General features: G+C 41.8%; 1 protein-coding gene across 1 annotated transcript in view; it reads left to right on the top strand.

Annotated features, from left to right (window-relative positions):
* The first annotated feature begins 4,221 nt into the window (after nt 1-4,221).
* LOC139173819 (discoidin, CUB and LCCL domain-containing protein 1-like) overlaps nt 4,222-11,406 on the top strand; it is a 44,607-nt gene continuing 37,422 nt past the window's right edge. Inside the window, exons 1-2 of the mRNA XM_070763660.1 lie at nt 4,222-4,413; nt 11,062-11,283. Coding sequence (XP_070619761.1) covers nt 4,329-4,413; nt 11,062-11,283 — 307 coding nt within the window. The 5' untranslated portion in view covers nt 4,222-4,328. The remainder of the gene's footprint in view (nt 4,414-11,061; nt 11,284-11,406) is intronic.

Here is an 11,406-nt window from a genome sequence, read left to right as displayed (position 1 = left end):
CAGAACCTAGAATGCAAACCCCCAATAATTAATTTTTTCCCATCATCCCCAAAATTAATTACCAACCTGGGGTGTTGGGGGAAAATAAAGATTGCTTGATATAGAATGTAGAATTCTTTATTGGTCAAATGTGGTCATAAAAATACATCATAATTCATAAGATACAACACTTAGTGATAGTCATAGGATACCTAAATAAGCAATCGACATAAACCATACTAGGAATCAAAATAAAACAATATACTGTAAATCATAAAGATACAAGCAAGTTACTGTCATGAGTAGAGAAGGAGATAGGTAATAGGAAAGATGAAAAGAATAATGGTAATACAGCCTTACTAAATAGTTTGACAGTGTTGTGGGAATTAGTTGTTTAGCCGAGTGATGGCATGGAGGGGGAGAGAAACTTATTCTTATGTCTAATTGTTGTGCTATAGTAGTGATGGCAAACCTTTTTTTCCTCAGGTGCCGAAAGTGTGTGTGTGTATGTTATCATTCATGCGCAAGTGCCCACACCCATAATTCAATGCCTGGGGACGGCGATAATGGCCTCTCCTGCCCATCCCAGAGGCCCTCTGGAGGCCTGAAATAACCCATTTCCCAAACTCTGGTGGGCCTGGTAGGCCCGTTTTTCGCCCTCCCCAGGCTCCAGAAGCAAAAATGCCCTCCCCCATCTCCCTAGACCAGTGACAAGTGCCATAGGTGGCACGTGGGGCCATATCTGCTGGCATGTGAGCTGTTGCCCCAGCTCAGCTCCAACGTGCATGTGTGTGTCAACCAGCTGATTTTTGGCTTGCACAGAGACTCTGGGAGGATGGGAGATGGTGTTTTTACCCTCCCGTGGCTCCAGGGAAGTCTTTGGCCCCACCAGAAGTTGGGAAACAGGCCATTTCTGGCCTCCAGGGGGCCTCCGAGTGGGTGGGGAAGCTGTTTTCACCCTCCCCAGGCATTGAATTATGGGTGTGGGTACTCATTTAATTTAATTTATTAGATTTGTATGCTGCCCCTCTCCAGAGACTCAGAGCGGTAGGTGTGATAGCACACGGCCATGCTCTTTTGGCACCCGAGGAAAAAAAGGTTCGCCATCACTGCCTTAGATACTCTCTGGAAGCTGAAAATGCCCTCCCAGAGCCTTCGGGCAAGCTGAAAATCAGTTGGCTGGCACACACATGCACATTGGAGCTGAGCTAGGGTAACAGCTCGCATGCCTGCAGATACGGCTCCACCTGCCACCTAGGGTACCCATGCCATAGGTTTGCCTTCACTGCCCTATAGCATCATTTTGAGGGTAGAAGTTGATATATTGTCAGTCTCCCATAGCATAATAAACTCATCAAAGGTAAACCTAAAACCAGATTTATGTAGTTCTAAACCATAGTTTAATACATTAGAATGATTTTCATTTAAAATGCTATGTCTTTAAACCCTGGTTTCTGAATCTGGATAGCTGACTTACATTTGTTTTTTGGCTCAGTGATGTGTCTCAAATCTCTTACTGTCATTTTTAAATTTTATTAATTCATTTTGACTTGTTCTTGATGGCTGATTTTGTAATTGAAATGTTTCGTTATTACAAGTACAGCAGAATAAATACATTTCAAAGGAATTCAACACTTGTACGTATTTATTAGAGTTATATCCCATCTATTTTGTACAGGAACTCAAAGCAGATTTTGTAGTGTTCTCTCCCCTTGTTTCTCCCAACAAAAACCATATGAGGTGGGTTGGACTGAAAGTCACCCATCTGACTTTCATGCCTGTGGGACTAGAAATTGCCCTCGCCTGGTATACAGGCCAGCATTTTAACCACTACACCAAACCGCATTCTGCCGCATGAATCCCAGCGACCGGTGAGGTCCCACAGAGTTGGTCTCCTTAGGGTCCCGTCGACCAAACAATGCCGGCTGGTGGGACCTAGAGGAAGAGCCTTCTCTGTGGGTGCCCTGGCCCTCTGGAATCAGCTCCCCCCAGAGATTCGTACTGCCCCCACCCTCCTCGCCTTCCAAAAGAGTTTAAAAACTCAACTTTGTCACCAGGCCTGGGGTTCCTTAGATCTTTTCCCCTGACCAATCGGGACCTAGAGGAAGAGCCTTCTCTGTGGGTGCCCCGGCCCTCTGGAATCAGCTCCCCCCAGAGATTCGTACTGCCCCCACCCTCCTCGCCTTCCAAAAGAGTTTAAAAACTCATCTTTGTCACCAGGCCTGGGGTTCCTTAGATCTTTTCCCCTGACCAATGAATGCTTTAGTATGATTGTTGAATGAATGATATTGATAGTTTTTTAATTAGAATTTTAAAGATTATTTTTAATGTATTAATTGGGTTTTCGGAGAGGGGCGGCATATAAATCCAATAAATCTAATCTAATAAATCTGTTATTATTATTCTTGTTTTTTTTCTGTACATGCTGTGAGCTGCCCCGAATCCCCAGAGAGGGACAGCATTCAAATCCAATTAAATTTAAATCCAAATCTGTCCAACCTCACTACAGTTCTTTGTCCTCCTTCAAAACTAAATGGAGTGTTTCACCTAAACTGTTGTCTCTTGGCTGATTCAGTCTAATAATTAAAGGGTTGATTTATAATAATCAGCCAAAGATGTTGATGGTAGTGACTGAATGTAGTACATGCACAGATTTACAAGAAGTTGGTTAAGTTCCAAGTTGAAGAACAAAATAAACGGAGTGAGTGTTGAGTTTAGGAAACTCAAATTGGTTTGTAGTAGAAAAGCCATGTTTAAGAAAGCAAAACAGAAGTACTACTGTATAATTACCGACCACAAAACCAAGAATAGTTAAAACAAGTCAATCGCTTTGAACACACAAGAAAGCAGGCAAAACTATAAAGAAACGATGCCTGACTGATGAAGTTAGTTGCCAAGGTTGAACACCTCAGGTTTAAACCATGATAGAATGATGTTATTGATTTACTTGGAATTAGACTGTGTTGTTTAAGTACAGTATTCCCTTTATTTTTTTGAGCAGTGTGTATGTATGTATGCATGTATATATGTTTTATATATGTATATATGTTTTCGTAGATTTTCACAGGTACAGGTATGAAAGTCTTGGCATATTCGGGTTTCTTCCCGTGCAGAGATTTCTGGTGACGTTTCGACAAGGTCCCACTCGTCATCTTCAGGCTGGTATTTCTGTCCTTGTTCTAGAATACATACATACATACATACATACATACATACATACATACATATATACACGCACACACACACACACACACACACACACACACACACATATTCCCTGGTACTGCCTTACAAGGCAAAGGTTGCAGGTTCAAGTCCCAGTGAGGGTATGGCTAGCTGATGGGGCCAAAATAAGGCTCAAATAGATCTATCCTAGACTCCCTTAATTTTCAAATTCAGCCAAAACATATGGCATACACACACGCACACACACATACATACATACACACATGCTATATTAGCCACCCAGAGTCCCTTGGGAGTTGGGCGGTATACAAATCATAATAAATAAATATTGTGAGCACCACCAGTGAGCTTTTCTTTTTCAAGAAAAAGGAACCTACAGTCAAGAAAAACCACGTTTATCAAGCCAAGGTTTCAAGGTGGCTTAAGTAAGGGACCCTAACCATATTTATACCAGCTCTTTTTGGGGGCTTCCACCTCGAACTGGGACACCGATGACTCCTGATCCACCCTCTTCTCCCTTTCTAAAATGGTTTCTACTTCTGCTAACTGCTAGCAGTAGTTCAGCAGTTCAGATCTCACCACCGGTTTACTCAGCCTTCCATCCTTCCCAGATGGGTCAAATGAGGACCCAGATTATTGGGGGGCAACATGCTGATCCTGTAAATTGCTGAGAAAGGGCTGTAAAAGCACCATGAAGTGGTATGTAAGTCTAAGTCAGTGTTTCCCAACCTTGGCAACTTGATGATATCTGGACTTCAACTCCCAGAATTCCCCAGCCAGCATGGGGAATTCTGGGAGTTGAAGTCCAGATATCTTCAAGTTGCCAAGGTTGGGAAACACTGGTCTAGGTGCTATTACTATTCTACATTTATTTGTTTTTTTCCGACGAAGGGGGCTCCTTCCGCTGTTTTTTTAGCCAAGTGGCGGGCTGGGCGCCCTCCACTCTTCCTCGACGGGGCGGCTGGACCAGGTTTGGGAAAAGGAGGGGGGAGTTAGCCGGGCGGGTGGGGCCAATGACCGAGGGGAGGCTTGGCCCCTTCAGCCAATCGCGTGACGTGGGGGTCCGAGGGCGGGTGGAGTGAGCTCCTCCGGCCGTCGTCGTCGCCAGCTGCAGTACGGGCGCTGCTCGGGCCGGGTGGAGGCGTTCGAGCCGGCGGTCGACGATGCGCCCGGGATTCCGCGGGGCGCTCCGGTTGCTCCAGCTGCTGTGGTGGCCCCTGGGCTTCTCGACGGCCGGCAGTCAGGCGGGTAGGTGGCGGTGGCCGTCGCAAGCGCGGGGGAAGCGGAGCGGCTGGGAGCGAGAGGGGATGCTGAACGGGGAAAGGAGCCTCTGGAAAGAAAGGAACGGGCGGCTTGAAGGAAATAGCAATAGCAACGGCACTTGGAACGGAATGGAATAGAATAGAAAATAGAATAGAGTAGTGAAGAGAAGAGAAAATAGAACAGAATAGAAAAGAAAATAGAATAGAGTACAGTAGAAGAGAAGAGAAAATAGTAGAGAATAGAATAGAATGGAATAGAAAATAGAAAAGAAAATAGAATAGAGTAGAGTAGAAGAGGAGAGAAAATAGAATAGAATGGAATAGAAAATAGAAAAAGAAAATATAATAGAGTAGAAGAGAAGAGAAAATAGAATAGAACAGAATAGAATAGAATAAAATATAGAATAGAAAAGAAAATAGAGTAGAGGAGAAGAGAGGAGAGGAGAAGAGAAGAGAAAATAGAATAGAATAGAATAGCAAATGGAATAGAAAATAAAATAGAATAGAATAGAAAATAGAGTAGAGTAGAATAGAATAGAAATTAGAATAGAATAGAATAGAATAGAAATCTTTATTGGCCAAGTGTGATTGCACACACAAGGAATTTGTCTTCGGTGCATATGCTCTCAGTGCACATAAAAGAAAATACACATTTGTCAAGAATCATGAGGTACAACACTTAATGATTGTCATAGGGGTCAAATAATCAGGAAACAATCAATATTCATACAAATCTTAAGGATACAAGCAACAAGTTACAGTCATACAGTCATACAATCATGTGGGAGGAGATGGGTGATAGGAATGATGGGGAAAAACTAGTAGTAATAGAACCACAGACTTAGTAAATAGTTGGACAGTGTTGATGAAATTATTTGTTTAGCAGAGTGATGGCGTTCGGTGGGGAAACTGTTCTTGTGTCTAATTGTCTTGGTGTGCAGTGCTCTGTAGTGATGTTTTTTGAGAGTAGGAGTTGAAACAGTTTATGTCCAGGATTTGAGGGGTCAGTAACTATTTTCACAGCCCTCTTTTTGAGGTCCTCAATGGAAGGCAGGTTGGCAGCAATTGTTTTTTTCTGCAGTTCAGATTATCCTCTGAAGTCTGTGTCAGTCTTGTTGGGTTGCAGAACCGAACCACACAGTTATAGAGGTGCAGATTACAGACTCATTGATTCCTCTGTAGAATTGTATCAGCAGCTCCTTGGGCAATTTGAGCTTCCTGAGTTGGGCGGAAAGAACATTCTTTGTTGTGACTTATATATTGCTTTGCAGTGCTTTACAGACTTCTCTAAGCGGTTTACAGAGTCAACCTATTGCCCCCCAAAATTTATTTATTGTTAGAGTTGAAAGGGACCATTCAGGTAATCAAGTCCAACCCCCTGCCTGAGCAGTAAATCCTATAGCACCCCAGCCAGATGGCAGTCCAATCTCCTCTTGAAAGTGTCCAGAGTTGGGGAGTTCACAATCTGGGTCCTCATTTTACTGATCTTGGAAGGATGGAAGGCTGAGTCAATCTTGAGCCCGGTGAGATTTGAACTGGTGAACTGCAGCCAGCAGCCAGCAGGAGCAGCTTGCAGTATTGCACTCTAACCACTGCACAATCTTCTCTCAAGCTCTGCTTTCCAGAGGCCCTGGCACGAGGGTGCTGATGAGGGCACTTGTAGCCCAGTACCTCTGGAAAGCATTAGCATTAGCAAAAGCATTTAGAGTTATATACTGCTTCATAGTGCTATTTACAGCCCTCTCTTAAGCGGTTTACAGAACCAGCATATATTGCCCCTAACAATCCGGGTCCTCATTTTACCCACCTCGGAAGGATGGAAGGCTGAGTCAACCTTGAGCCGGTGGTGAGATTTGAATTACTGAACTACAGCTAGCAATTAGCTGAAGTAACCTGCAGTGCTGCACTGTAACCACTGCGTCACCCCGGTTCTTGTAAGAAAGGAGTGGGGCAGCTTGAAGGGAAAATGCTGGGCAACGGTCTTCTCCCAAGCTCTGCTATCCAGAGGCGCTGCATGAGGGTGCCAATGATGGCTCTTGTAGCCCAGCACCTCTGGAAAGCATCAAGGAAGAAAATGCTTAAGAAGGAGGGGCGTTTCATACAGGTAACAGTAACAGAGTTGGAAGGGACCTTGGAGGTCATCTAGTCCAGCCCCCTGCTCATAGTCCTCCAGTTACGACCATAATTGAGCCCAACACTTTTGTTGGCAAGTAAAACATTTCTTCCAGTAGAAGTTTTTTTTATTTTTTTCCAACTTAAAAGCATACGTACAACACATATAACTTCAAGGCCTAACAGTATACAGTGCTCTACCTAAGAATGCCTCTACTTATGAACTTTTCTAGGTCAGAACCAGGCATTCAAGATTTTTTTGCCTCTTCTCAAGAACCATTTTCCACTTACAAACCGGAGCCTCCGAAACTGTAACCAGAAAAGGCAGGGAGAAGCCTCTGTGGGGCCTCTCTAGGAATCTCCTGGGAGGAAACAGGGACAGAAAAGGCGGGGAGAAGCCTCCATGGGGCCTCTCTAGGAATCGCCTGGGAGGAAACAAGGCCTCCACCCTCCCTGTGATTTCACCAATCGCACACATTATTTGCTTTTACATTGATTCCTATGGGAAAAATTGCTTCTTCTTACAAACTTTTCTACTTAAGAACCTGGTCACAGAACAAATTAAGTTCGTAAGTAAAGGTACCACTGTGTTTGTAAAATCTCTTATATGAAAATTAATAAAACATCCTAAATCGTATTTCAATTCATCACTAATTATTCCGTCTGTGTAAAAAAAAAGCACTAAAAAAAGGACTTTGTATGAAAAGCTGAAGTGTAATTTCAATAGCTAATTGAAATTCTTATCTAAAAAGAGACAGACTAAGCAATTTTTCTTCATTTTTCAATTCTAGTAATCATTTTTCTTAAATCTTACATTTCAATTCAAACCTCTTCTAATTTACATTTGAGCATGTGTCACATATTTATCTCATGCTGCCTCCTTTTCTCTTTTTGTCAATTGGGTCCTCTCAATCATTTTTCTCATTCCTTTAAACTCTTTTTACATTAATTTTATATTGTTTTAACCATTATTATTTTCAATCTACTTATAAAATTTTCCCCATTTAAAATTTAAAAATTTCTTCTTTATCTTTAACTTTCATTGTAAGTGGCAATTGTGATCTTTCTTAAGGGAGCTTTGCCCCCTTTTACAACCATTTCTTGCCACCGCCGTTAAGTGGATTGCCACAGTTGTTCATAACATGGGGCGGTGAAGGGAAACTGGCTTCTCCGTTGACTTTGATGGTTAGAAGGTCACCAGAGGGACATGACCGTCAAAACATGAGTCAAGTGGCCACATTTCAATCACGTGACCATGGGGGCTAATGCACTGGTTGTAAGTGTGGAAAATGGTCTTATTATTATTTTTATTATTATTGTTATTATTTATTAGATTTGTATGCTGCCCCTCTCTGAAGACTCAGAGCGGCTCACAACAACAATACACATATGAGATTTCCCTCCCCCCCCCCCACAGTCATGTTGTTAAGTTCGTTGCAACTTCAAACAGTCACTAAATGAACTTCCAAAAGGCTTTGTGCCTGCAAGCCTGGGGCCGTTGAGCGATAGCATTCTGCTCCGTCCAGTAGTATGAATGAGTGATGGTTGTATGTTTGCTTTATATTGGGTTTTAAATTTTGTATTGGGTCATTCTTTGTCAAGTGGACCAAGTGAAATTGAAGCCTTGTTTGAAAAGATACCATCACCAAAACAACCTATATGATAGAAAAATGTGCTCTTTCTAATGAAATAAAAATGAAGTTGATTGAAGGTGAGGAAAGAGAGAGTGATAGAAAAAATGATTGAAGGTGATGAACCACAGCTCTCTGTTTTCTCACCTTCAATCATTTTCATTTTATTTCATTAGAAAGGATAAATTTTTTCTATCATATATGTTGTTTTGGTGATGGTTTCTTTTCAAATAAGGCTGCGAATATCAGTCAAGTGGACATCAGGTCTACTTGACAAAGAATGACCCTATTCGTTTTTAGTGTATGCACTTTGGTGTATTTTTTTTCAACTGTTGCCATTTTACTGTTGTACGCAACCCTAATTACAAATTTGAAAAATAAGTAAATAAAATAAATGAATAAATAAATAAATAAAAGTTAATTGAAGGCGTCTTCCAAATCAGCGAGGCTGACTTCCAAGGAAAACTAGGGCTCATTCTAGACTTAGACCTTTGGTAAGAAGTAGCTTCACTATTGCTTATTGCAGAGGTTCTCCAAATCTAGCAACTTTACGACTTGTGGACTTCAACTCCCAGAATTCTCTGGCTGGAGAATTCTGGGAGTTGAAGTCCACAAGTTTTAAAGTTGCCACGTTTGGGGACCCCTGGCCTATTGAATCAATGTCTAGGTTTGTGCCATACTGTAGACTGAACTCTCACAAGCCATTGTCTGCAAACTCCAGTGGCTCTGGCGATATGCCAAGACACAAACCAGTCACCTTTTGACAGAACAGCTGAAGGAACTGAAATGGTTAAATTGGTGCTTAAGGCTGGAAGAAACCTAGTATTTTAGATTCCACTTCGGAGCAATCACTTAAGGTAGATCATAAGTTTTCCCCACCACCAAAAGCTAATTGATGCAAGGAAAGTCACAGTTGTTTCTTTTGTGTTGTGACCAGTAACTCAACTCTTTGTGCTGTTTTGCTTCTGATTAATCATAAAATGGCCACAGTCTGCTTTCTTTAATTCAAGGAGTTGGAACTCTGGGAGAAAGGCAGTGGATTGTTTTACAGAAGGTCACTGTTCCAGGATAGCACATTTATTTATGTAGTTATTTATTTATTTGTTTGTTTTATTTGCTTGTTTTGTCATGTACATATTGGTGGTATACAAAGATATTATAATATTCATATAGATGATACTAGTAAAAAAAATGAAACTTTAGTACAGGGGATGGAAGGCACGCTGGTGCACTTATGTAAGCCCCTTACTGACCTCTTAGGAATCGGGAGAGGTCAACTAAGAATAAAGTTTTGGGGGTTTAGGTGATAATACTACAGAATCAGGTAGTGAGTTCCATGCATTAACTACTCAGTTACTAAAGTTGTATTTCCTGTAGTTGAGTTTAAAGCGGTGTACATTTACATTACATTTGGAGCAGTTTACATACGTTTGCCCAAACAATGCCGACTGGTGGATCTGCGGGGAAGGGCCTTCTCAGTTGCGGCTCCAGTCCTCTGGAACCAACTCCCCCCCGGAGATTCATACCGCCTCAACTCTCCTTGCCTTTTAAAAGACGTTGAAAACACATCTGTGCAAGCAGGCCTGAGGCTGTGAGCATTAGTTCCCATTCCGCCTAGTAATGTGAATGAGGGATGGTTGATTTTTTTATACATTGGGTTTTTTATTTTACTGTGGGGAGGTAGAGCGGGAACAGAAGTGAGGAAGGATAAGGAAAAAAGAAAGAAAAAGAAACATTGACTTCCAACACACTCTCTCTCTCTCTATTGCAATAAAATAAGGCATTACCATCAAATCACAACTTTTTGTTTTTTTAATAATAATATGAACAAACCATTTCAATCTAATCGGTAAAACCCAAAGTCAAAGTCAAAGCAATTATTGTTTGAAGACAATGTGTTCCAAACTTGGCAGTTTTAAGTTGTGTTGACTTCAACTCCCAGAATTCCCCAGGTGGCATGCTCCCAGAATTCTGGAAATTGTAATCTGCACATCTTAAAGTTGCCAAGCTTGATGAAAACTAACCTAAATGTAAGTTTATAGATACAATCAATCTGAATAAAATTCTTCTTGGAAAGAATGTTTATTTCTCATCTTTGTTGTAGAGCCAATCAGGAAGATTTTCTACCCCTTCTGGGAACTGCAGCAAATAACTGAGCAATCACTGTCTTCATTTAAAAAGGGGGGGAGGGGGGGTTGAAGTTTTTAACTCAAGAGAGAAAAGTATTTTCTCCATTCTTGCAACATCTGTTCTATTTGGTGTTTCCCACATCCTGCTGAAAAATATACTGGCTAGGTTATTTGGTTAATGTGCTACGGTCTCACTGTTGAATAAATCTAATAAAAAAAAGAAGAGTAGGATAGGATAGGATAGGGGAGGGGAGGGGTGTGGACTGGACTGGACTGTGGAGTGTGAAGTGGAGTGGAGTGGGGAGGAGAGGAGAGGAGAGGAAGAGGAAGAGGAAGAGAATAATAAAATAGGAGCAGAGCGCAACGGAATGGAACTGAATAGAATAGAATAGAACAGAACAGAATAGAATGGAATAAAATAGAATATTGGGCTAAGTGTGATTTGTCTTCAGTGCAGAAGCTCTCCTTGTAGATGCAAAGCAACAGAATAACATTGTTATTCTTTTTGATATCATATTATGATTATTATTATTCTGTAGTGATCTTAATCATGTCACATCACTGGCCACACTAATCTAACCCACCAAAACGTTGTGGACAATTTTGCTTCTGGTCACCAAACTGTGGCCCTAATGAATCCACCATGCCCCTATGTCCTGACCTAAGGTAAGAACAAGCAAAGAACAAGTGGTCATTGTGTGATGTTCTACTCAGGCCATCACACAAGATAAATATGGAATGATTTCTTTCCTTGCCTTCCAGGGGACGGTTGTGGTCATTCAGTGCTCACGTCTTACAGTGGGACTTTGTCTTCTAAGAACTTTCCAGGCACGTATCCAAACGCCACGTCTTGCGAGTGGCAAATTCACGGAGTGGCAGGAAGCCCCATCAGCCTCACATTTGGAGACATGGACATCGAAGCTTCTGAACAATGCAAAAATGGCTTCTTGTTGCTTTCATCTCCTTCTGATGGTTCCAGCTTTGGTAAGGACATTCCTTGACCTCATTCTTAAGAGACAATGGTACAGGGCAGGGGTAGGCAAAGCTGGCTCTTTTATGACTTGTGGACTTCAACTGCCAGAATTCCTGAGACAATCATGCTTAGCT

This window comes from Erythrolamprus reginae, chromosome 11 (assembly GCF_031021105.1).
Source record: "Erythrolamprus reginae isolate rEryReg1 chromosome 11, rEryReg1.hap1, whole genome shotgun sequence".
NCBI classification, from domain to species: domain Eukaryota; kingdom Metazoa; phylum Chordata; class Lepidosauria; order Squamata; family Dipsadidae; genus Erythrolamprus; species Erythrolamprus reginae.
The sequence above is the reverse complement of the archived record's forward strand: the minus strand, read 5'-3'. Positions and strand labels throughout refer to the sequence as shown.